Source organism: Larimichthys crocea, unplaced genomic scaffold, assembly GCF_000972845.2.
Source record: "Larimichthys crocea isolate SSNF unplaced genomic scaffold, L_crocea_2.0 scaffold100, whole genome shotgun sequence".
Lineage (NCBI taxonomy): Eukaryota > Metazoa > Chordata > Actinopteri > Sciaenidae > Larimichthys > Larimichthys crocea.
The window spans coordinates 269,869-291,658 of NW_020851384.1; the positions used below are offsets into that span (position 1 = coordinate 269,869).

At 48.9% G+C, this 21,790-nt stretch overlaps 2 protein-coding genes across 9 annotated transcripts in view; one reads left to right on the forward strand and one right to left on the reverse strand.

Moving 5' to 3' along the window:
• Positions 1-841: 841 nt before the first annotated feature.
• pogzb (pogo transposable element derived with ZNF domain b) lies at positions 842-19,297 on the reverse strand. Of its 5 annotated transcripts, none has more exons than XM_027275332.1 (20): positions 17,405-19,297; positions 16,834-16,952; positions 15,626-15,697; positions 14,234-14,466; positions 14,040-14,124; positions 13,791-13,958; positions 13,571-13,705; positions 12,645-12,837; positions 12,308-12,462; positions 12,126-12,226; positions 11,830-11,976; positions 11,596-11,730; positions 11,316-11,518; positions 11,014-11,154; positions 10,825-10,884; positions 7,925-8,037; positions 5,346-6,992; positions 5,207-5,243; positions 2,984-5,105; positions 842-874 (listed from the first exon to the last, which is right to left on the reverse strand). In XM_027275332.1, exons 2-19 carry the CDS (start codon positions 16,946-16,948, stop codon positions 2,996-2,998), a joined length of 5,850 nt encoding a protein of 1,949 aa, XP_027131133.1. In that variant the 5' UTR covers positions 16,949-16,952; positions 17,405-19,297; the 3' UTR covers positions 842-874; positions 2,984-2,995. The 5 variants fall into 5 exon arrangements, with proteins under 5 accessions (XP_027131133.1, XP_027131131.1, XP_027131132.1 ...); XM_027275330.1 differs by lacking the exon at positions 842-874 and having other exon boundaries at positions 2,607-5,105; positions 17,405-18,707; positions 18,940-19,297; XM_027275331.1 differs by lacking the exon at positions 842-874 and adding an exon at positions 2,607-2,761.
• Positions 16,916-21,790, forward strand: part of LOC104937271 (retinol dehydrogenase 13) — a 7,375-nt gene continuing 2,500 nt past the window's right edge. The window contains exons 1-7 of one of the 4 annotated variants that reach the window (XM_027275334.1): positions 16,916-17,011; positions 19,305-19,457; positions 19,834-19,968; positions 20,270-20,461; positions 20,826-20,987; positions 21,100-21,219; positions 21,317-21,521. In XM_027275334.1, coding sequence (XP_027131135.1) covers positions 16,981-17,011; positions 19,305-19,457; positions 19,834-19,968; positions 20,270-20,461; positions 20,826-20,987; positions 21,100-21,219; positions 21,317-21,521 — 998 coding nt within the window. In that variant the 5' untranslated portion in view covers positions 16,916-16,980. Of the gene's footprint in view, positions 17,345-19,276; positions 19,458-19,833; positions 19,969-20,269; positions 20,462-20,825; positions 20,988-21,099; positions 21,220-21,316; positions 21,522-21,790 lie in introns of all 4 variants that reach the window. The other 3 variants (XM_027275335.1, XM_027275336.1, XM_027275337.1) reach the window with 3 other exon arrangements.

The following is a 21,790-nucleotide window of genomic DNA, read 5'->3' on the forward strand; positions in this document are numbered from 1 at the left end:
TCTGTCACCCTGATCAGATATAGTTATAGACGATGATGAAAGTGTGGCTCATTAACATCTGGACATACAGTTTGTTTTATTATGTTTCTGTCTCGTCTCTTCACTGACGTCTGTTTGTTTCTGTTCTCACATGAACTCTGTTTAACTTTAATTAAACAACAAACCATCATCATGTTTCTAATGAACTTTCAGATTCTGTTGTATTAATTCATTCAAATTAACTTAGAGTTCAAGAATCTTTTTTCTCTCATGCTTTCAGATTTCTGTCGTGACTGTTTGGTTTGTTATTGGTTTGTGTTTGGTTGTTGGTTGGTTTAAAATTCAAATCAGATTTTATTTGTACAGTCCAAAGTCACAAAGTCCATTTTCCTCTGAGGCTTTACAATCTGTACAGGGAGTGACACCCTCTGTCCTTAGACCCTCGGTTCCAGTGAGGAAAAACTTGCCCACAAAAACCTTTAACAGGGAAAAAAGGTGGAAGAAACCTCAGGAAGAGCCACAGAGGAGGGATCCCTCTCCCAGGACGGACAGACGTGCAATAGATGTCACGTGTACAGGACAAATCAACCACAAACATACTGTACAATTACAATGACTGATAAAATGACATGAATTACAATGACTGTAAAATGACAATGAATTACAATGACTGATTAAATGCAATGAATAATGACTGATAAAATTACATGATCAATGACTGATAAAATAATTACAGTAGCAGTGGAACCTGTATGAGACAGAGACAGATGCTCAGCACAGCAAATCATCACTACTATAAACTGTGATGGAGATATGGCAGCAATAATGACAGTAGTAATATGTGTAGTGGACGTCATGCAGGACCACAGCAGCAGCCACGATCCACGAGAACCTGCTGGACGACAGAGACAGCTTTGTAAGTAAGGAGAAGAATTAAAAAAAAAAACTACGGAGTCCGACATCGTTTTGGCGTATTCACACCGATGAAACATTAATTTTAGTGACCTCCGATTGGCGTAACCGGGTGTCATTACCGCCGACGTGAATAACAATCTTACTGTATTTACGTTTATCTTTAGCCAGCAGTTTCAAAAAGACTCGATGTCGCCCGCTCTGGCCCCCGGGTGCATTTAACTATGGCCCCCGGTGTCGCTAACTTCACGTTTCGGACTATGGAGCTGCCAATGACCAGAGTTGGCCTCTCAGCGGGTGTGTCGCTGATTGGGGAGAATCCGTTTGAAACGTGGAGCGGTTGGTGGTGTACCGTGGGCTTCAGTTTGGGGCTATGCCTCCTTCGAACAGTCACCCAGCCTCCCGGCTGCTCGGGAACTACCGGGGGACGGCTAGCTGAAGCTACCTGTGGCTGTACCGCACCGGCTACAGGGGACTGGCTAACTATCTGAGCTACTGACTGTTCGGTGGTGCGGTACCGTGCCTATAACTCACTGACCCTCGCCTCCAGAGCTACAAATAAACTACATTTATTACAAGTACCGTTATCACTAAAGGAGGACGAGGAGTACATGTGGCACACTGGTTTGTGTTTGGTTGTTGGTTGGTTTGTGTTTTCAGCCTCAGAGATAGAGTGAGGAACATCCAGAGGGAGCTCGGAGTAGAACCATGCTCCTTTGCGTTGAAAGGAGTCAGCTGAGGTGGTTCAGGTATCTGATTAGGACACCCCCTGGAATGCCCTGTTAAACCCAATGCCACCGTGACCCGACCCAGATAAGCAGAAGAGAATGGATGGATGGATGGTGTTTGGTTGGTGTTGTCATGCAGAAAAGGATCCAGGTGTTTGGTGTTTTATTGATGAGCACCACAAGTCATAAAGGGTCAAATATCATTTATCTGACAGACACAAATAAAAAACAAAATATTCGTCTGTACACTTCAAATAAAAACATTCATCATCTTCAGGTCCAGGTCACATGACTGTCCTTAAAAAAACAGATTAACTCATGAAGCAAAAGTAACTCTACATGTTCCAGACAATCAGAGATCGTTAAGCTGCTGCTGAAAGGACAGGTGGACTTTGACCTGCTGCAGACTGATTTATTACCCATGACAGTGCACACGTCAAAGAACATGTGACCCAGTCCAGGAGTCAACACACAGAAACATCTGGTCTGTTCAAACATCTCTGAGGATCCAGATATGACGTTCTGTTGGAGGTCAAACAAGGTTTAAAGAAAACTGGCAAACTTTGACCAAACTGTGAATCAACTGATGGAGAAAATATCTTTGATGTATTAAAACAGTCGCACACTTACAGATCGACAGCGAGCGCAGACATGCCAATGTCAGATTCATCAACTCATACTTTAACCACGAGGACCCTCTGCACATGTGCAAAGATCAGATCATGCAGTTTTTGGTCCACTTGCTAAAGTTGACCGCTAATTAACTGAACTGGGCTCAGCAGCCGGACCGGACCAGGTTGGAGCACAGCCTCTGAGACCAACAGGGAATAACGTGACAGTACCGAGGTGATTCACAGACTTCATGATGGAAACATTGACGCGAATTGCTAACTGTGGTTAGCTCGGTCAGCTGTGTAGCTAACTGAACTGACTCAGCCCGGGATGCCAGGATCCAAACCCGGCAAGAAAACCACCTGATAGGCTGCTGTGTTCACTGTTAGACTGGACACTGCCGGTTCAGAGGTTCTGTTCACTGGAAGGTAGTACATTGAACTTTATGATGACTTTGGTTCGGGGGCTGCATCTTGTCTTGGTTGGTGACTCCTGGGGGAAGATCTTGGCTGATTGGCTGGTCTCTAAACCTAAAGATGATTGGATGAAGTCAGAAAAACACCACAAGACTTTAAATCAGATCAAATCGTCTGCAAAGTGCGTTGAGGCAGACTTCTAAAAGTCACTTTGTCTTTACGTGGTGGGTTCAGGGCTTCGTCAAAATCAGGACAAACCAATGTTAACTCAGTCCAGCTGGTTTCTGCAAAATGTCCCAAAGAAGTGCCAAATGGCACATCAGACGTCAGGTATACCTGGTCAGGTGTTCAGCTGTCGTCCTTCCGCTCGTCCTCTCTGTCAGCCTCCACCCCTTCAGTCCTGCTCTTCACTGTGATCTTCCACTCGTCTCCTACTTCCTCTCCGATCACGATCCTCGTTTCTCGTCTCTCCTTACTCACCTCCTTCCTGTCCTCCTCTTGCTCCTTCCCTTCCTCCTCACTGTCCTCCTCAAGCTTCTTCATTTCCTCCTGCCTGTCCCCCCTTATCTCATTTCTGTCCTCTGCTGTCTCCTTCCCTTCCTCCTTCATCTCCTTTCTGTCCTCCCTTGTCTCATTTCTGTCCTCTCCTTCCTCCTTTCTGTCCTCCCTTGTCTCCTTCCTGTCTTCTTTTGTCTCCTTCCCTTCCTCCTCCATCTCCTTCCTGTCCTCCCATGTCTCCTTCCTGTCTTCCCTTGTCTCACTCCTGTCCTCTCCTGTCACCACTCTCTCTATGATTGTGTCCTTTCCTTTATTTCCTGTGTCCTCTAGCCTCCCTCCCTCCTTTGTTTCCTTCCCTACCTCCTCCCTCATCTCCTTCTTGTCCTCCCTCATCTCCTTCCTGTCTTCGGTCACTCCCTTCTCCCCTTCTCTGTCCTCCTCTCCTTGTTCTTGTCCTTGTCCTTGTTCCTTGACGTCCTCGTCGTCTTCCAGCTCGAGAAGCTCAGGGACTTGCAGACTTACGGGTCCCAGCAGGGTCTCTGTGAGGGTCTTGATGAGGTCCATCTGGACATCCTGTTGTTTTGGACTCGTCCCCTGCTCGTCCTTCTCTTTGTGCCGGGGCAGGAGGCCCGTCAAGTCAAACGACTTCTTCCAAAGCTGTGGGCGTTTGTTCAGGTGTGTCAGGGCCTCAACCACCCAACTGACGAGCAGCTGAGCCACGTTAGCTTGAAGCCGCTGAGGCAACGTCTCCTCCAGCTCCTTCGGCTTCATGGCGGTGAACTCTGCCCAGCGTGACAGCAGGAAGCGCTGCAGAACTGGCTTCACACAGACCTCCAGCGGCTGAAGATGGAAGGAGCAGCCGCTGGGGATGATGGCCGGGAGAGTTCCTGACCCACTGATGGAAGTAATGAACAAATCTCCAAAGTGTTCCCGGTGTCGGTCCAGGACCAGCATGGACTTACTGGGCTGAGCTGGACCAGACACATGCTGGAGCCAAACCCGGTTAGTCCAGAGGTCCAAGGCTTCTTCTACTAACAGACTCTCAGGACCGGCCTCCAGCACGATGAAGTCCGGCAGGGCCTTCTCAGCCAGCTGCCTGTTTGCCAGCACCAGGGACGGCAGCATGATACCACTGGCCAGCACGGTCAGGTACACAGTGACCAGAGGTAAAGACCCAGTGAGCTCCAGGGCCTCTGAGCGGCGAGACTTGTCCTGAACTAACCTCAGATCCACAAAGAGACACAGCTCGTCCATTGCAGCCACACAGCCCTCTGACAGCTTGTTGACCTGGATCACCTCCTGGGTGAACTCCCTGAAGGACTTGATCTTGGCCTCCAGGGAAAGTGGCAGGACGTGAGCCAGCGTGGGCTCCCTGCCGATGCTCCGCACACCGAGTCGGTGCTGCAGCATGAAGCTCACCGCCCAGTCATAGGAGATGCGGAAGGAGTCGCTGAAGCCGCCCTTCTTCTTCAGCGTGGAGGCTTTGTGGAACAAGTTGCTCTCTGTGATTGAAAGCTGTTGCTCGCGCATGGACAGCACCCACGCCACCATGCGATCATCGCCGTCACCATGTTCCTGCTCGGTTTGCTTCAGACGCTTCCTGGCCTCCTTAAGCCAGGACCGGATGAGCTGCACGTCTGTGGAAAAGACCCTCGAGGCTTGGCGGAGTCCGTCACACAGAGCGAACAGGGCGATCCTCAGCTGACGTGCAGTGAGGAAGTCGTCGCGATCTTTAGAGGCGGACAAGATGGTTGGCAGTTGGCTGTGGTCACTGGTTGTTGGCGGCAGCTGAGCCACTGGTCGTTTGTCTTCTTTGAGATCTTCTTCTTTAATATCTTCAGTTTCATCATCAACGTCGTCCAAATCATCCAGACGCTCATCATCAGAGAAGTCCATGTCCTCCACCGGAGCCATTGCCCCGTCTACGCTGTCCTGAACCTCGTTCACCTCGACGGCACCGCTGCAGCACAAGAAAGACACGTACGTCAAATTTCCAAGCACAAACAGAACACCAAAAACACTCAAAGATGTTTCACGGTGAACAGAGATATGTTTTGTTACCTGACTCTGTCCTTTAGAAATCCAACTTTAGTTGATCCTGTTAAAAACAAACAAGAACTTTATTTAGTTTATATTTCAGTCTGTACATTTCATGTCCCCTGACTTCTTAACTGAATCTTTTGAGACATGAGGTACTGACCTTTGTTCAGAGGCGACATGCCGTGAAACTCCCAGAAGCAGCTGGGTTGTTTGCACAGGTTGGACTTGCAGACGATGCAGCCGTACACACTCTCATGGCGGATGCTCTTCAGGTTGCAGTTCTTGCACCTCTTGGAGATGCTGCTGATCTTTGCCATCCTGTGTCTTTGTTTAACTGGTTCCTCCACCACCTCCACCCTCATCCCTCGGGAACTGGCGATCTCCATGGTCTCAAAGTATTTCTGGGCACACTTAGCGAGCTGGTTGCCCAAACGCTTGCGGAAGTTGACCTGAGTGAAAAGTCCATCTTGAACCCAGGCGGGAGGGTTTTCTTTGCGGCTCTCCCGCAGCACGATGAAGGCATTGACGATGCTCAGGTTGACCAGAAACCAGAAAAGGCTGCGCCAGTGTCGGTCCTGGGGGATTCCTCCCAGCGGGTTGCAGGCCAGCAGCTGCTTGCAGATGTCCACACCACGCATGTTCTCCTGCAGGAGGCGGAAGGCCATGGGGCGATCAATGGGGTCCAGTCCGCCCACTTTGGTCTGAGACCTCCTCCAAACAGTGTCCTGCTCGCCCGGAGCTGCATTGGTTGACAGGCAGCCCATTTCTTTGGTGTCCCTCCATCGAGTGGCCAGCAGGGGACCAAACTGCCTCTGCAGGAAGTCCCCAGGATTGTCCAGCTGGCCCTCCTCCCAGAGCTCCCTGGGCAGGATGGGGTTGGGTGGAGGGAAGGAGCTGGAGGCATAGATCCCCTGATCCAGAAGCTTCTGCATGAGCGGGACGGATGTCAGCGAACTAGCCAAGAAAAGATGGTGTTGTTTATCTTCCAGACCCTTCACCAGCTCGGGCACCACAATGAAGCCCGGCTCCTGGCCCACCTTCTCCCCCACCTGGATGAAGAAGCGGTGGCAGTAGCCGGACTTGGAGTCACACAGCAACCACACCTGAGGCTGTGTCTTTGGGTTGCCCTTGGCGTGGCAGCTGTCCTCATCCAGGCTTGGCAGCAGCGCCCTGTCGATGGTGAGGCAGCAGTTTGGCTGGTAGGCGTCCCACATTGCTCCGCCCAGGATGTCCAGCATCGGCCTGAATATGTGCAGCGAGTCGTTCAACCTGCTGGTGCTGCGGTATTCGTCCGTGGTGAAACTGCCCATGCGGATGTTGGCAGCAATCTGCTTGAAGCGTTTGTAACTCATGGCACGATAGAAGGTGTAGCTGTTGTCGTAGTGACTCCAAGACCAGTAGTGGGATGGGTCGGGGAGGTTCTGGATGCCCATCAGAATGACCAGGCCAATGAAACCTTTGACCTCATGGGTGGTGACGGGGACCCAGTCTGGGTAGGAGGAGCCCAGGAACTGGCAGGTCTTCACGTGGGCGTTGGTCTCGTTGGTGATCAGTTCCATGAGTGGCGCAGGGAACACCAAGTTGAAGAAGTCGATGGCGTCGCTGTTCTTGGACAGGAAGTGACGTGGCCCGCTGCTCTGCGTGAAGGACTCGATGGTGGACTGGCCGTCGTCCTCTGCTGGATATTTCCAACAATCTGCGGACCTCCAGGATGGATCAGGTAGGTCTGTGTTCTGGGCCAGTTCCTTCTCCTCTGGATAACGCTGCTCGTCACTGTGGCAGAACCGGATATCGGGTTCAACGTACGCTGGAAGAGACAAACAATCGGTGTCAGTATGTAAACAGTAAATTTACCTTTAAAGTTTAACTCCTGTTGATGCTACACTGAGCTCACTCTATGTAACTTCATCAAACAATGAACAGGCGATGCTGAAGCTGAGTAAGAGGAAACACCATCAGCTGATGGAGCTGAACTGTGTCAGACCCTGAACGTAAACAGAAAGTTCTGAATTCTGAAAGGAAACCAACATAACGAAGCCAGAACAAGAACCAGAACATGTGGGTTATTTATTAATCAAGGGCCAACTGATCAGATCAGTGTTTCTCAAACTTTTTATACAAACTACTCAGAAAATATTTGACTGACAGACCAGCTGTCCCACCAGTGGTACTCGTACCACAGTTTGAGAACCAGTGAATTAAAACATAGTTGTCATGCTGATGTACATCTGTCCTGTGAGGCAAACACAGTCTGACTCTGTAACTTCATGATGACTTTGTGAACTGCAGCAGGCAGTGTAAACACTTCATTCTTCCTCTGTTAACGCTTCCTGTGTTTCCTCAGCTCGGTCACGGAGCAGCTGGACTTTGGACATTCAGTCCAGTTTTATTGACTTTGGCTTGGAGTGAAGCCGGACGGTGCCAGATCCTGAAAGCTTGTCAGAAAGTTTACGATCAGCTGACGAGACGTGGCGACCTGCAGGAGACTGAACGTGAAGCTCAGCTTTAATCAGTTGTTTGACCTCTGACCTCCTGAAACAGTGATCGAATCTGTTAAAGTTCAACTGTGACTCCACTGAGCCGTGACAGCAGGACGAGTCCACACGAGACATTTCGTCTGGTTCTGTTTCTGTGTCTGACCTCCTGACAGCCTGACCCGCTCTGAGCTGAACGCACTGGAGAGGCTCAGGTCCAATCACGATCATCGACTGTGTGTGTGTGTGTGTGTTGCAGTCTTACTCCTGGTGCGGCAGGTGGCGCTGTGGTGCTCCGGGTTCATCAGCAGGTGATCGGCCATCTGATCTGCAGAGCGAGGCCTGAAGCCACAGTGAGAGCACCACAGCACGAACACACTGAGGACAACAGACAGGAGACACATCAACAGACAGGAGACACATCAACAGACAGGACACAACAGACAGGAGACACATCAACAGACAGGAGACAACAGACAGGAGACACATCAACAGACAGGAGACAACAGACAGGAGACACATCAACAGACAGGAGACACATCAACAGACAGGAGACACATCAACAGACAGGAGCACATCACAAACATGAGCCATCACAGACAGACACAACAACAGACAGGGAGACAACATCAACAAAACAGACAAACAAAAGAGACCATACCAACATACAGGGACAGGCAACAGACAGGAGACAGACGCACTCAACAGACAGGACACAACAGACAGGAGACACATCAACAGACAGAGCAACACAGACAGTCAGACAGACACATCAACAGACAACCAGCAGGGAGACACATCAACAGACAGGACACAACAGACAGGAGACCATCAAGCACAGACGACAACCAGACAGGAGACACTCAACAGACAGGACACAAGAACATAAGAGACGACACAACAGCAGGAGACACAACAGACAGGAGACAAACAGACAGGAGACAGAAAGACAGGAGACAACATCACAGACGGAGAACCACACATAGCAGGACACACAACAGACAGGAGCACATACAACAGGAGACACATCAACAACAGGACAACAACGACAGGAGACACACAACGACAGACACAACAAACAAGACACACAGGAGACAACATCAACACAGGAGACCAGAACAAACCACAGGAGACCCATCAACAGACAGGACACAACAGACAGAAGACACACTCAACAGACAGGACACAACAGACTGGAAAGACCATCAACAGACAGGACACAACAGACAGGAACAACGAGACAGGAGACACATCAACAGACAGAGACACATAACAGACAGGACCAAAGAACAGACAGGAGACACTCAACAGACAGGACACAACAGACAGGAGACACATCAACAGGACAGAGGAGACAAAACAAAAACAGACAGGAAGACACAATCAACAGACAGGGACACATCACAGACAGGACACAACAGAAGGGTACACATCACAGTCCACTGTGTAGATATCCTGTGAGGTCCACTTCCTGTTAACTGATTGTTATTGTTGAACAAGAACGACACCTTCAGGCCACCCAGAGTAAACACTGTAAAAGTACTTTTAATAATATCAATACTACACTGTAAAAGTACTTTATAACAATCATGTAGACACTGTAAAAGTACTTTATAATAATCAGTACTACACTGTAAAAGTACTTTATAATAATCAGTACTACACTGTAAAAGTACTTTATAACAATCAGTACTACACTGTAAAAGTACTTTATAACAATCAGTACTACACTGTAAAAGTACTTTATAATAATCAGTATACACTGTAAAAGTAGTTATAAAATCATACTAAACTGTAAAATACTAACAATCATAGTACCTGTAAAAGTACTATAAATAATCAGTACTGTACATGTAAAAGTATTTATAACAATCGTACACACTGTAAAAGTACTTTATAATAATCAGTACTACACTGTAAAAGTACTTTATAACAATCAGTACTACACTTGTAAAATACTTATAATATCAGTACTACACTGTAAAAGAACTTTAAACATCAGTACTACACTGTAAAAGTACTAACAATCAGTACTACACTGTAAAAGTACTTTATAACAATCAGTACTACACTGTAAAAGTACTAACAATCAGTACTACAGCAAAAGTACTTTAATAAAACAATCAGTACAACATACAAACGGTAAAAGATACTAACAATCAGTACTACACTGTAAAAGTTCTTATAACAACAGTACTACACTGTAAAAAGTATTATAAAACAATCAGTACTACACGTGTAAAAGTACTTTATAACAATCAGTACTACACCTGTAAAGTACTTTAAACAATCAGTACACAACTGTAAAAGTACTAAACAATCAGTACACCTGTAAAATAACTTTATAACAAACAGTACTACACTGTAAAAGTACTAACATCAGTAACACGTAAAAGTACTTTTATAATAATCAGTACCACTGTAAAATCTTATAACAATCAGTACTACACTGTAAAAGTACTTTATAATAATCAAAACTACACTGTAAAATACTTTAAGACAAAGATACTACAGTAAAAGATTTATAATAATCAGTACTACCTGTAAAGTACTAACAATCAGTATACACTAAAAGTCTTTATAATAATCATACTACTACTGTAAAAGTACTTTAAACAATCAGTAACTAACACTGTAAAAGTACGTATAACAACAGTACTACACTTAAAAGTAACAACAATCAGTACTACACTGTAAAAGTACTTTATAACAATCAGTACTACACTGTAAAAGTACTTTATAACAATCAGTACTACACTGTAAAAGTACTTTATAACAATCAGTACTACGTTGTAAAGTACTACACAATACGACACTGTAAAAGTACTTTATAACAATCAGTACACCTGTAAAAGTACTAACAAATCAGTATACACTGTAAAAGTACTTTATAATACATCAGTACTACCTGTAAAAATACTTTATAAAATCAGTACTACACTGTAAAAGTACTATTACAATAAATAATCAGTATTAACTAACTGTAAAAGTACTTTATAACAATCAGTTACTACACTGTAAAAAGTATTTATAAAATCAGTACGACAACTTAAAGTACTAACATCAGTACTACACTGTAAAAGTACTTTATAACAATCAGTACTACACTGTAAAAGTACTTTATAACAATCAGTACTACACTGTAAAAGTATGTATGTCTCTCACCATGGAGGAGGTCGTCTGTGCAGAGGGACGACTTTGTCTTTGGACCGCAAGACATGGTGACTGAAATGACAACATACAACAGCTGATCACATCACATGACACCTGACCACAGATGGACTCGCAGTACTGTGAGTACTACTGCAGTACCAGTACTGACAATATGACAGACTGGACCGGGCAGGTTCTTACTGGATCATGTGGGCAGCGTAGGCTCTGGAGCAGCAGCTGCTGTACGGACACAGCAGACAGTGGACGTGAGTGGGGTAGTGAGCTGAGAAGTCCGAGGCGTCTGTCCCACACTCCAGACACACCAACCTGTCCCCGTCCAACCTGCAGGACACGAGAGGACGGGTCAACTGAACTAACTAACTGACTGAACTCCTGTGATGAGCCGTGATGCTAACTCTGATTAGCCGTGATGCTAACCCTCACGAGTTCTTGTGCTTCCTGTTTCGTGGTGTTGCCTGAACGCATCATTAACCCTTCCTGACCTGCTGACGTGGTCTCTGCGGCTGACCGGCCTCTTCGTCGGGGATCGCGGTGACTTGGCGAGCGCCGGACTCCTCTGGATCGGAGACTTCAGCAGCTCTGTCTTGATGTTGATTGGCTGGATGAGGGAGGAGGGGCTCTGGAACAGCCTGCTGCCTGCTGAGGTCATCAGTGGCCGGACCTTCCCATAGGTCCTGATGGTCACCTGGAGACACATGGATCAACAATGAGAACCTGGACTGGGACCTGATAAGGAGCTTCTCAGGTTCAGGATGGGCTGACCTTTGACCCCGGTGGCAGTCCCTCCAGCTGAGTCGGGCGCCTGAAGCTTCGATGGTTTTCCAGTTTGTGCTGCATCTTATCTTTGAGGAAGACGAACTGAAGACGACACCTGTTACAGTGGAAGGCCTGATTCACCTGAGACACAGACAGACAGGACGTTACCTGGTGTGTGTGGTGTTACCTGGTGTCTCAGGTTACCTGGTGTGTGTGGTGTTACCTGGTGTCTCAGGTTACCTGGTGTCTGAGCAGGTGCTGCTGGTAGCTGGTTGGGTTTCTGGTCACCTTCAAGCAGAAAACACACAGCAGGAAGCGAGATTCTCTGTGGAAGCTGGCAAAGTGCTGCAGGACGTCTGAGTAGAAGGATGAGCGATACGAGCACACCTGAAAGTCACACCTGAGTTAACAAGGCAACTTGACGTACAACACTTTAAGGGGGTATACTGCCATGGAAACAGCTTACGTCTGTGATTGGTCACATTCTGTTCTGGCTTCATACAGACCTCAGATCAGAGGACAGGTGTCAGACTCACCTGACAGATGTAGGGCATCTCTCCAGGTTTGTGGTTAGACTTCATGTGGTTCAGAAAGGCCGGCTCGTTCTCAAATGCCCACTCACATATTCGACACATACCTGAGAGAGAGACAGACAGGTGAGTCCCGGGCCAGGTCCAGGTGTGACATCAGTTCTGTCTCGTTCAGGTGTGGTTCTTACAGGTGGAGAGGACCGGGCCGTGCACCTGATCCTGGTGGCTCTGCAGCTGAGCCGGAGACGAGAACTGACGGTAACAGAACTTACAGCACTTCCTGTTGTCACCTTCTCCTCCTCCACCAATCAGCTCCGAGTGCTGGAGCATGTGCTGCATCAACCTGCCAACACACACACAGGTGAACATACAGACCACTGCACCTGCATTGTGTTCAGGTGTGTTGAGGTGCGTTCAGGTAAGTTGAGGAGTCTTTGTGGGTGCTGAGGTGTGTTCAGATATGTTGAGGTACGTTCAGGTGTGTTCAGGTATGTTGAGGTGCGTTCAGGTGCTCAATGATCTCACCTCAGGTTGTTCTCGGCAAGGTGCGTGCAGATCTGGCAGGTGAAGGTCGATGTTTTGATTCCCAGTGGGTGTGGCTTCCTCAGACTCAGGTCGCCTTCAAAAGTGCCGTAGTAAAACTCCTCCACGCTCATCACCACCCGGGGGGGGTCGGAGGTCGGCGTTGAGGTCACAGGGGGCGTCATGACGACAGGAGCTGGTGACACAGAGTAACCATGGTGACTCGACACTTCCTTCACAAAAAAAGTCCAACAGTTCACTGTGAACTGTAAAATGCTTTTATTTTGTGATAAGAGGACGCTCCACAGGGGCGGGGCCTCAAAGGGGGCCTTGAGGACCCGGGCCTGGGCCTGGTTATTTAAAGGGTTTCACGAGGTGGCTGTGGCTCAGAGGTAGAGCGGGTCATCCACTAATCATCGGATGATGATCGGTGGTTCGATCCCCGGCTCCTCCAGTCTGCGTGTTGAAGTGTCATTGGGCTGGGCAAGATACTGAACCCCAAATCCCGAAGACTGAACCATCGGAGAGTGTGCGTGTATGTGTGTGTGCATGCATATGTGTGTGTGTGTGCATGCGTGTGTGTGCATGTGTGTGTGTGTGCGCATGTGTGTGTGTGTGTATGTGTGTGCATGCATGTGTGTGCATGCATGTGTGTGTGTGCATGTGCGTGCATGTGTGTGTGTGTGTGTGCATGTGCGTGTGTGCATGTGTGTGTGTGCATGTGTGTGCATGCATGTGTGTGTGTGCATGTGTGTGAATGGTTAGCTCCTCAAACTGATGATGATGATGATGGCAGCCAATGCCATCAGTGAATGAGATACTGCAAAGCGCTTTGAGTGGTCGGAAGACAAAGGAGATATATAAGTACAGTCCATTTACCACATAGGAACACAGAGACAGTAAAGGAAGTATTTAATCAGTACTGGTACCGGTATCCCTCATCGTCCGGCTGCTGCTGAACGGACTGATCCTGGTGACTCCATTGGCCGAGCCGGAGGGAAGGGCGGGAGAACCTGCGAGCTTCAGAGAGCTGGCCCCGCCCACCTGAGTCATCTGAAGGTTAACTGTAAAACAACAACAAAAAGAAAACAGATGAATGAATCGATCAGTTCTGAGCCGGTGTTCTGATCCATGTCCACGGGGACTGACCGGGTCCTGGTGTGCTGGTACGGATAGTTAACGCGGCAGGAAGCTGCATGGCGGTGAAGGCGGAGCCTGGTTGGGCGGGGCCTCTCAAGGGGGCAGGGCTCGGTCTGGTCTGGGGCAGGACAGGGGACACGCCCACACTGGGTCGTACCAGCTGACCCAACGATGGCGCTGCGGGGACAGGAAACAGCTGAGATGAGCGATGGATCAGCTGATCAATGGTCACATGATTAATGAGGCGAGGGGTCGTACACTGGATCAGAGTGAGAGGCTGCATCGTCTGACCCGGCTGCAGGTTCAACAGCAGAGGAGTGCCGTGGTTCATCATCGGGAAACCCTGCACGGGAAACACATGACGTCACAGTGATGTCACAGTGACGTCACTGTGACATCACTGTGACGTCACAGGTTTAACAACATGGAGGACGAGAGTTTGTTTTCTGTACCTGTGTGGTGAGGAGGATGGACCGGGTGTTGCCTGCTCCGTGGGCTGCTGGGAGGAGGAACGTTCCACTTGCCGTCTGCGTCAGGATGAGAGGCGGGGCTTGAGCCACCAGGGGTGGGGCCACGGGGGCAGGTGTGCAGGGGGCGGGGAGTCGGGAGACAGAGGAGGAGGTGATGACGGAGGACGGAGGAGGAGCCATCACCGAGGAGGAGAAGATCTGGACTGGAGAGGAGGCTAAGACAAGAGAAGTAACCAACAACTGTTAAACCACCAGGACCTCCACAGAGAAGCCAGACCATCATCAGACCACCATCAAACCACCAGACCACCATCAAACCATCACACTACCAGACCATCATCAAACCATCAGACCACCACACCATCAAACCATCACACCATCAAACCACCAGACCACCATCAAACCACCAGACCACCACACAACCATCATCAAACCACCACACCATCAAACCATCATCAGACCACCACACCATCAAACCATCATCAGACCACCACACCATCAAACCATCATCAGACCACCATCAAACATCATCAGACCACTATCAAACATCATCAGACCACCACACCATCAAACATCATCAGACCACCATCAAACATCATCAGACCACCACACCATTAAACCATCATCAGACCACCATCAAACATCATCAGACCACTATCAAACCATCATCAGACCACGACACCATCAAACCATCATCAGACCACCATCAAACATCATCAGACCACCACACCATCAAACCATCATCAGACCACTATCAAACCATCATCAGACCACTATCAAACATCATCAGACCACCACACCATTAAACCATCATCAGACCACCATCAAACATCATCAGACCACTATCAAACCATCATCAGACCACCACACCATCAAACCATCATCAGACCACCATCAAACATCATCAGACCACCACACCATCAAACCATCATCAGACCACTATCAAACCATCATCAGACCACTATCAAACATCATCAGACCACCACACCATCAAACCATCATCAGACCACCATCAAACATCATCAGACCACTATCAAACCATCATCAGACCACCACACCATCAAACCATCATCAGACCACCATCAAACATCATCAGACCACCACACCATCAAACCATCATCAGACCACTATCAAACCATCATCAGACCACTATCAAACATCATCAGACCACCACACCATCAAACCATCATCAGACCACCATCAAACCATCATCAGACCACTATCAAACCATCATCAGACCACCACACCATCATCAGACCACCACACCATCAAACCACCATCAAACCATCATCAGACCACTATCAAACATCATCAGACCACCACACCATCAGACCACCACACCATCAGACAATCAGACCACCATCAGACAGTTACCTGATGAAGCAGGTGGAGGCATCTGAGGGGGCGGAGACTCAGAGGCTGGAAGAGGAGATGGAGAATCCTCCACTGGAGAGACAGACAGAGAGTGAGACAGACAGAGAGAGACAGAGAGTGACAGATAAAGAGTGAGACAGACAGAGAGAGACAGACGGAGTGAGACAGAGAGTGAGACAGACAGAGAGAGACAGAGAGTGACAGATAAAGAGTGAGACAGACAGAGAGTGACAAACAGAGTGAGACAGACAGAGAGAGACAGACAGACAGAGAGTGAGACAGAGAGAGAGACAGACAGACATAGTGAGACAGACAGAGGCAGGACAGAGAGAGACAGACAGACAGAGAGTGAGTGAGACAGACAGAGTGAGACAGAGAGAGTGAGACAGACAGAGACAGGACAGAGAGAGACAGACAGACAGAGAGTGAGACAGAGAGAGAGGCAGACAGACATAGTGAGACAGACAGAGACAGGACAGAGAGAGACAGACAGACAGAGAGAGAGACAGACAGAGTGAGACAGACATAGTGAGAGAGACAGAGACAGGGCAGAGAGAGAGAGACAGACAGAGAGTGAGACAGACAGAGAGAGACAGACAGAGACAGGACAGAGAGAGACAGATGGAGTGAGACAGATGGAGACAGGACAGAGAGAGAGACAGACAGAGAGTGAGACAGACAGAGAGTGAGACAGAGAGAGACAGACATAGTGAGACAGACAGAGAGTGAGACAGACAGAGAGAGACAGACATAGTGAGACAGATAGAGAGAGACAGACAGAGAGTGAGACAGACATAGTGAGACAGACAGAGTGAGACAGACAGAGAGTGAGACAGACAGGGACAGACACAGTGAGACAGACAGAGAGTGAGACAGACAGAGAGAGAGACAGACAGAGAGTGAGACAGATAGAGAGAGACAGACAGAGAGAAACAGACAGAGTGAGACAGACATAGTGAGAGAGACAGGACAGAGAGAGAGAGACAGACAGACAGAGAGTGAGACAGACAGAGTGAGACAGACAGAGAAAGACAGAGAGTGAGACAAACAGAGTGAGACAGATAGAGAGAGACAGACAGAGAGTGAGACAGATAGAGAGAGACAGACAGAGAGAGACAGGCAGAGAGTGAGACAGATAGAGAGAGACAGGCAGAGTGAGACAGGCAGAGAGAGACAGGTGTTACAGGTGTACTTCACAGGTGTCTCACCTGGCTCACGGTAGCTGTCCATGAAGTCCACGTCGTCTTCCTCCACGCTGTCGTCCACCTGTTGCCATGGCTCCAGCTCCTCCTCCTCACACTCCATGAACAACTCTGTATCCATGTTGCTATGGAAACCATAAGACAACGTGTCACATGACCTCTGACCACCACAGTCACCTGACAGGTAGGCTACAGATTAGCTTAGCATTTTGCTAACATGTGTTCTGATGTGATGTCATCACAGTCAACAGGAAGTGACGTAATGATGTGTGACGTGAATGTTAATGACACCCCGCGGTGTGACGTCACGCCGTGGCCGCAGGGGGCGCTCCTCCTCTCTGACCCCACAGGAGAAACTTTCAGTCCGGACGGGTCCAGACACGTTACAGCCCACTCGAACCAGTTCAGACTGGACCGGGGTGCAGTGAGAACAGAACCGGGCTGCACACCCAGCTGAGCCCGGACACACGCTGCACCGCCCCGCTGGCACCACCTACAGACCAAGCGCCTCCTACATGTACGTGGGTGTGCATCGTGCCGGACCGGGCCGGGCCGTGCCGGGCCGTGCAGGTCTTACCTGGTGCTGGTGCTGCAGAGCGGGTCAGCGGAGCACGGACGGGTTCGCACGGTTCTTCTAGAGGCGCGCTCCGGTTCGTCAGGAGGCGGGTCTTCCTCCTGCTGCTGCCGTGTCGGAGCCGCAGATTGGCTCACAGCTGCTTACGTCACTTCCTCCTCAGACAGCGCCGTCTCTGATTGGTCGGCGTAAATGTTTTTGGAGGACCTGAAGTCCATCCGGTTTCGGTCCGGAGGCGTTAAACGGCTCCAGAACTGGACCGACCGAGACCAGAACCGCAGACAGACTCAGACACACACCAAGAAGACAACATGGAGGCCGAGTGGCGCCAAAACAACAGCACACCGTCACAGCGGGCCGCCATTTTGTTTCTGTTGGTTTACGGGGGGCGGGGCTAGAGCGTGACGTCAGAGCCGAGGCTGAAATAAAATTTAAAAAACTAAAAAAATTAAATATTCAATAATCAATAAAATCAAAGTTCATGCAAAGAAAACCAGCTGAGAATCAAACAAACCTGATTTAAACGTTTGTTTAACGTTCTGTCCAAACACTACAGGAACACTCTGGAGCCTTCAAAATAAAACATGCTCAGTAAAAACACTTTGTAAAAATGAGTTCAGTTTTATTAAGCTCATTTAGCCACAGGAATAGAGAACATGATCCACTGAACATCTATACACCAGAACCCAACAGAACCCATCATGACGCCCTGATTTTAAAAACAATGAATACATCCAGATATATGAATAACAATGATAATGGAGCAGCTCTCATTTCTGGTTCTGGAGACGTGTTGGTTCCAGCTGGTTCCTGTTGTTTCCTGATGGTTCCTGTGGGTTCCTGTTGGTTCCTACTGGTTCCTCTTGGTTCCTGTTGGTTCCTGCCGGGTCCTCTTAGTTTCTGCTGATACTTGCTGGCTGTAGCTAACCTGTTGGTTCCTGCTGGTTGCTGCTGGTTGGAGCTGTCTTGTTGGTTCCTGTTGGTTCCCACTGGTTCCTGCTAGTTCCTGTTGGTTGTAGCTGACCAATTGATTCCTGTTGTTTCCTGATGGCTCCTGTGGGTTCCTGCTGGTACCTGCTGGCTGTAGCTAACCTGTTGGTTCCTCTTGGTTCCTGCTGGTTCCTGTTGGTTCTTGCTGGTTCCTGTTGGTTCTAACTGGTTCCTGTTGGTTCTTGCTGGTTCCTGTTGGTTGTAGCTGACCTGTTGGTTCATGCTGGTTGGAGCTGACCTGTTGGTTCCTGCTGGTTCCTGTTGGTTCCTGCTGATTCCTGTTGGTTCCACTTGGTTCCTGTTGGTTGTAGCTGACCTGTTGATTCATGCTGGTTAGAGCTGACCTGTTGGGTCTTGTTGGTTCTTGCTGGTTCCTGTTGGTTCCTGCTGATTCCTGTTGGTTCCACTTGGTTCCTGTTGGTTGTAGCTGGCCTGTTGGTTCATGCTGGTTAGAGCTGACCTGTTGGGTCTTGTTGGTTCTTGCTGGTTCCTGTTGGTTCCTGCTGATTCCTGTTGGTTCCACTTGGTTCCTGTTGGTTGTAGCTGACCTGTTGGGACTTGTTGGTTCTTACTGGTTCCTGTTGGTTAGAGCTGACCTGTTGGTTTCTCCTGGTTCCACTTGGTTCCTGTTGGTTCTTGCTGGTTCCTGCTGGCTGTAACTGACCCGTTGGTTGCTGTTGGATTCTGCTGGTTGGAGCCGACCTGTTGGTTCCTGTTGGTTCTTGCTGGTTCCTGCTGGTTGGAGCTGACCTGTTGGTTCCTGCTGGTTCCTGTGCTCTCTCTCTGGTCTCAGAGCTGCTTTCTGTTTGCTGGATAATCTGTTCTAATCTGACTTAATCTGTGCCCCCTCCCCCCTGCTCTATGTCCTGGCTCGGCTCGGTTCAGTCTGTCCTTAGCCTGCTCTGACCCGCAGGGATGAGTGCCGCGGCTCCGGGAGGATTCCTGGTTCTGCCATTGCCCCGTGAGGACGGCGGCTCGGACCCAGAGACGGAACAGGGTTCTGGAGAGGAGGGCCAGCTGGAGCGGCTGCTGCTGTGTGGGGCTGTGCTGGGACTTACTCTGATGTGTAAGAGTCTGACACTGCCTGTGTTTGTGCTGCTGCAGCCAGTTCTGGTTCTGGTTCTGGTCTGTGCAGGTTTTAGGCTGTTATTCTAAATTTAAGTTTACAGTTAATTGATGAGTGGATAAACATAAATGTGTTTATTAACTGCTGATACATCAACATGTGCATGTGTGTGTATAGTGTGTGTGTAACGTGTGTGTGTACAGTGTGTACAGTGTGTGTATGTGTGTGTTTTTCTCTGAATCGACATCAAATCAAAGAGAACAAAATAAATGTGAATCACCTGAACACTTTGAACAGGTTACAAACATCATTAATGTACAGCATGTAACATGTTCATGACATATGTGTGTGTGTGTGTGTGTGTGTGTGGGTGTAGGTGTGGCCATGTTGAGGAAGTGGATTGCAGGTGGAGTGTGTCGCTGTTCTGTTCGTCTGGATGGAAAGACGGTTCTGATCACTGGAGCGAACACTGGCATCGGCAAAGAGACGAGCAGAGATCTCGCACGCAGAGGTCAGACTGACTTATCTACAATGTGAGGACCTGAGTCCTTACTGTCCACATGGAGCCTCAGGTCAGAGGTCAAAGGTTAAGGTGGGGGACAGGTTTAAAGTGACTGTCACCTTTTTTACTCACATGTAGTCAGGTTAGCAGCTCCTGTTTGTCCGTAAGGACGTACGTATCACTGGATGACTCTGATAGGTCAGAGGTCACGGAGGGGCTGAAACCATCTGAGCCGATTACAAGGTGTGTCGAAACAAGCACACCCAGTCACAGGCCCGGGTGGTGATGGGTGTGTTTGATTTCGTTGCAGGGGCCCGGGTGGTGATGGCTTGCAGAGACCTGACCCGGGCGGAGCAGGCGGCGGAGGAGATCAGACGGTCGACAGGAAACGGGAACGTGGCGATCAGACACCTGGACCTGGCCTCGCTTTACTCCGTCAGACAGTTCGCCAAAGACTTCCTGGACAGCGAGGACAGACTGGATGTCCTCATCAACAACGCAGGTGACCTCACCTGTCTGTCTGCTCACCTGTTTCCCTCTCTCCACCTGTCTGTCTGCTCACCTGTCTCTCTCTCTCTCCACCTGTCTGTCTGCTCACCTGTCTCGACCTGTCTGTTTGCTCACCTGTCTCTCTCTCTCTCCACCTGTCTGTCTGCTTACCTGTCTCTCTCTCTCCAGCTGTCTGTTTGCTCACCTGTCTCTCTCTCTCTCCACCTGTCTGTCTGCTCACCTGTCTCTCTCTCTCCAGCTGTTTGCTCACCTGTCTCTCTCTCTCTCCACCTGTCTGTCTGCTCACCTGTCTCTCTCTCTCTCCACCTGTCTGTCTGCTCACCTGTCTCTCTCTCTCTCCCCCTGTCTGTCTGCAGGAGTGATGATGTGTCCAAAATCGCTGACAGAGGATGGTTTTGAGACTCAGCTGGCTGTCAATCATCTGGGTCACTTTCTGCTAACCAATCTGCTGCTACCAAAGCTGAAGAGCTCCGCCCACAGCCGAGTGGTCACTGTGTCATCCATCGCCCACCGCGGGGGTACAACCTCCGACGTTCCCCTGAAGTTCCTCTGACGTTCCTCTGACGTTCTTCTGACGTTCCTCTGTTCTTTGGTTTTGTTTCAGTATTTTATGTTTGTCCAATTCTTCAGGTCACATCGACTTTGATGACTTGTTCTTCAGCAGGAAGCCGTACAGCTCTCTGCAGAGCTACAAACAGAGCAAACTGGCAAACATCCTGTTCACCAGAGAACTCGCCAGAAGACTCAGAGGTCCTCACAAACACTAAACATCAGAAACACTCAGAGCTGTAATATGATTGGTTGTTCAGATGTACCTGTGTTTTTTCTACCTCGGTGTCTCCTTCAGGCTCCGGCGTGTCGTCGTTCTGTCTCCACCCGGGTGTGATCTTTACTGAACTGGGTCGTCACTTCCAGAGCTCGTTCCCCGTGCTGGGCCTCCTGCTGATTCCTCCGTCCCTGCTGCTCATGAAGACTCCCGCACAGGGCAGTCAGACCACCGTGTACTGTGCCGTGACGCCCGGCCTGGAGGAACTGTCCGGGAGATACTTCAGGTACAAGGACAAAGAAGACACCTCCACTGACAGGCAGACAGGCACTTTTATTTATTTTGATGTAATTTAATAACTTCATTTAGTGTGTGTGTTTCCTGTTTAACTACATTATGGGGACCCACACTCTGCAATGACCAGCAGGTCCCCATAAGGACAGACGTTATAATTCAAACTCTCCGTCACTTCGTAGGTGACGTGATGTTCCTGATGCGCCCTCCATATTTTATATATATATATTATATATATAAAATAAAATATATATTGTTTAT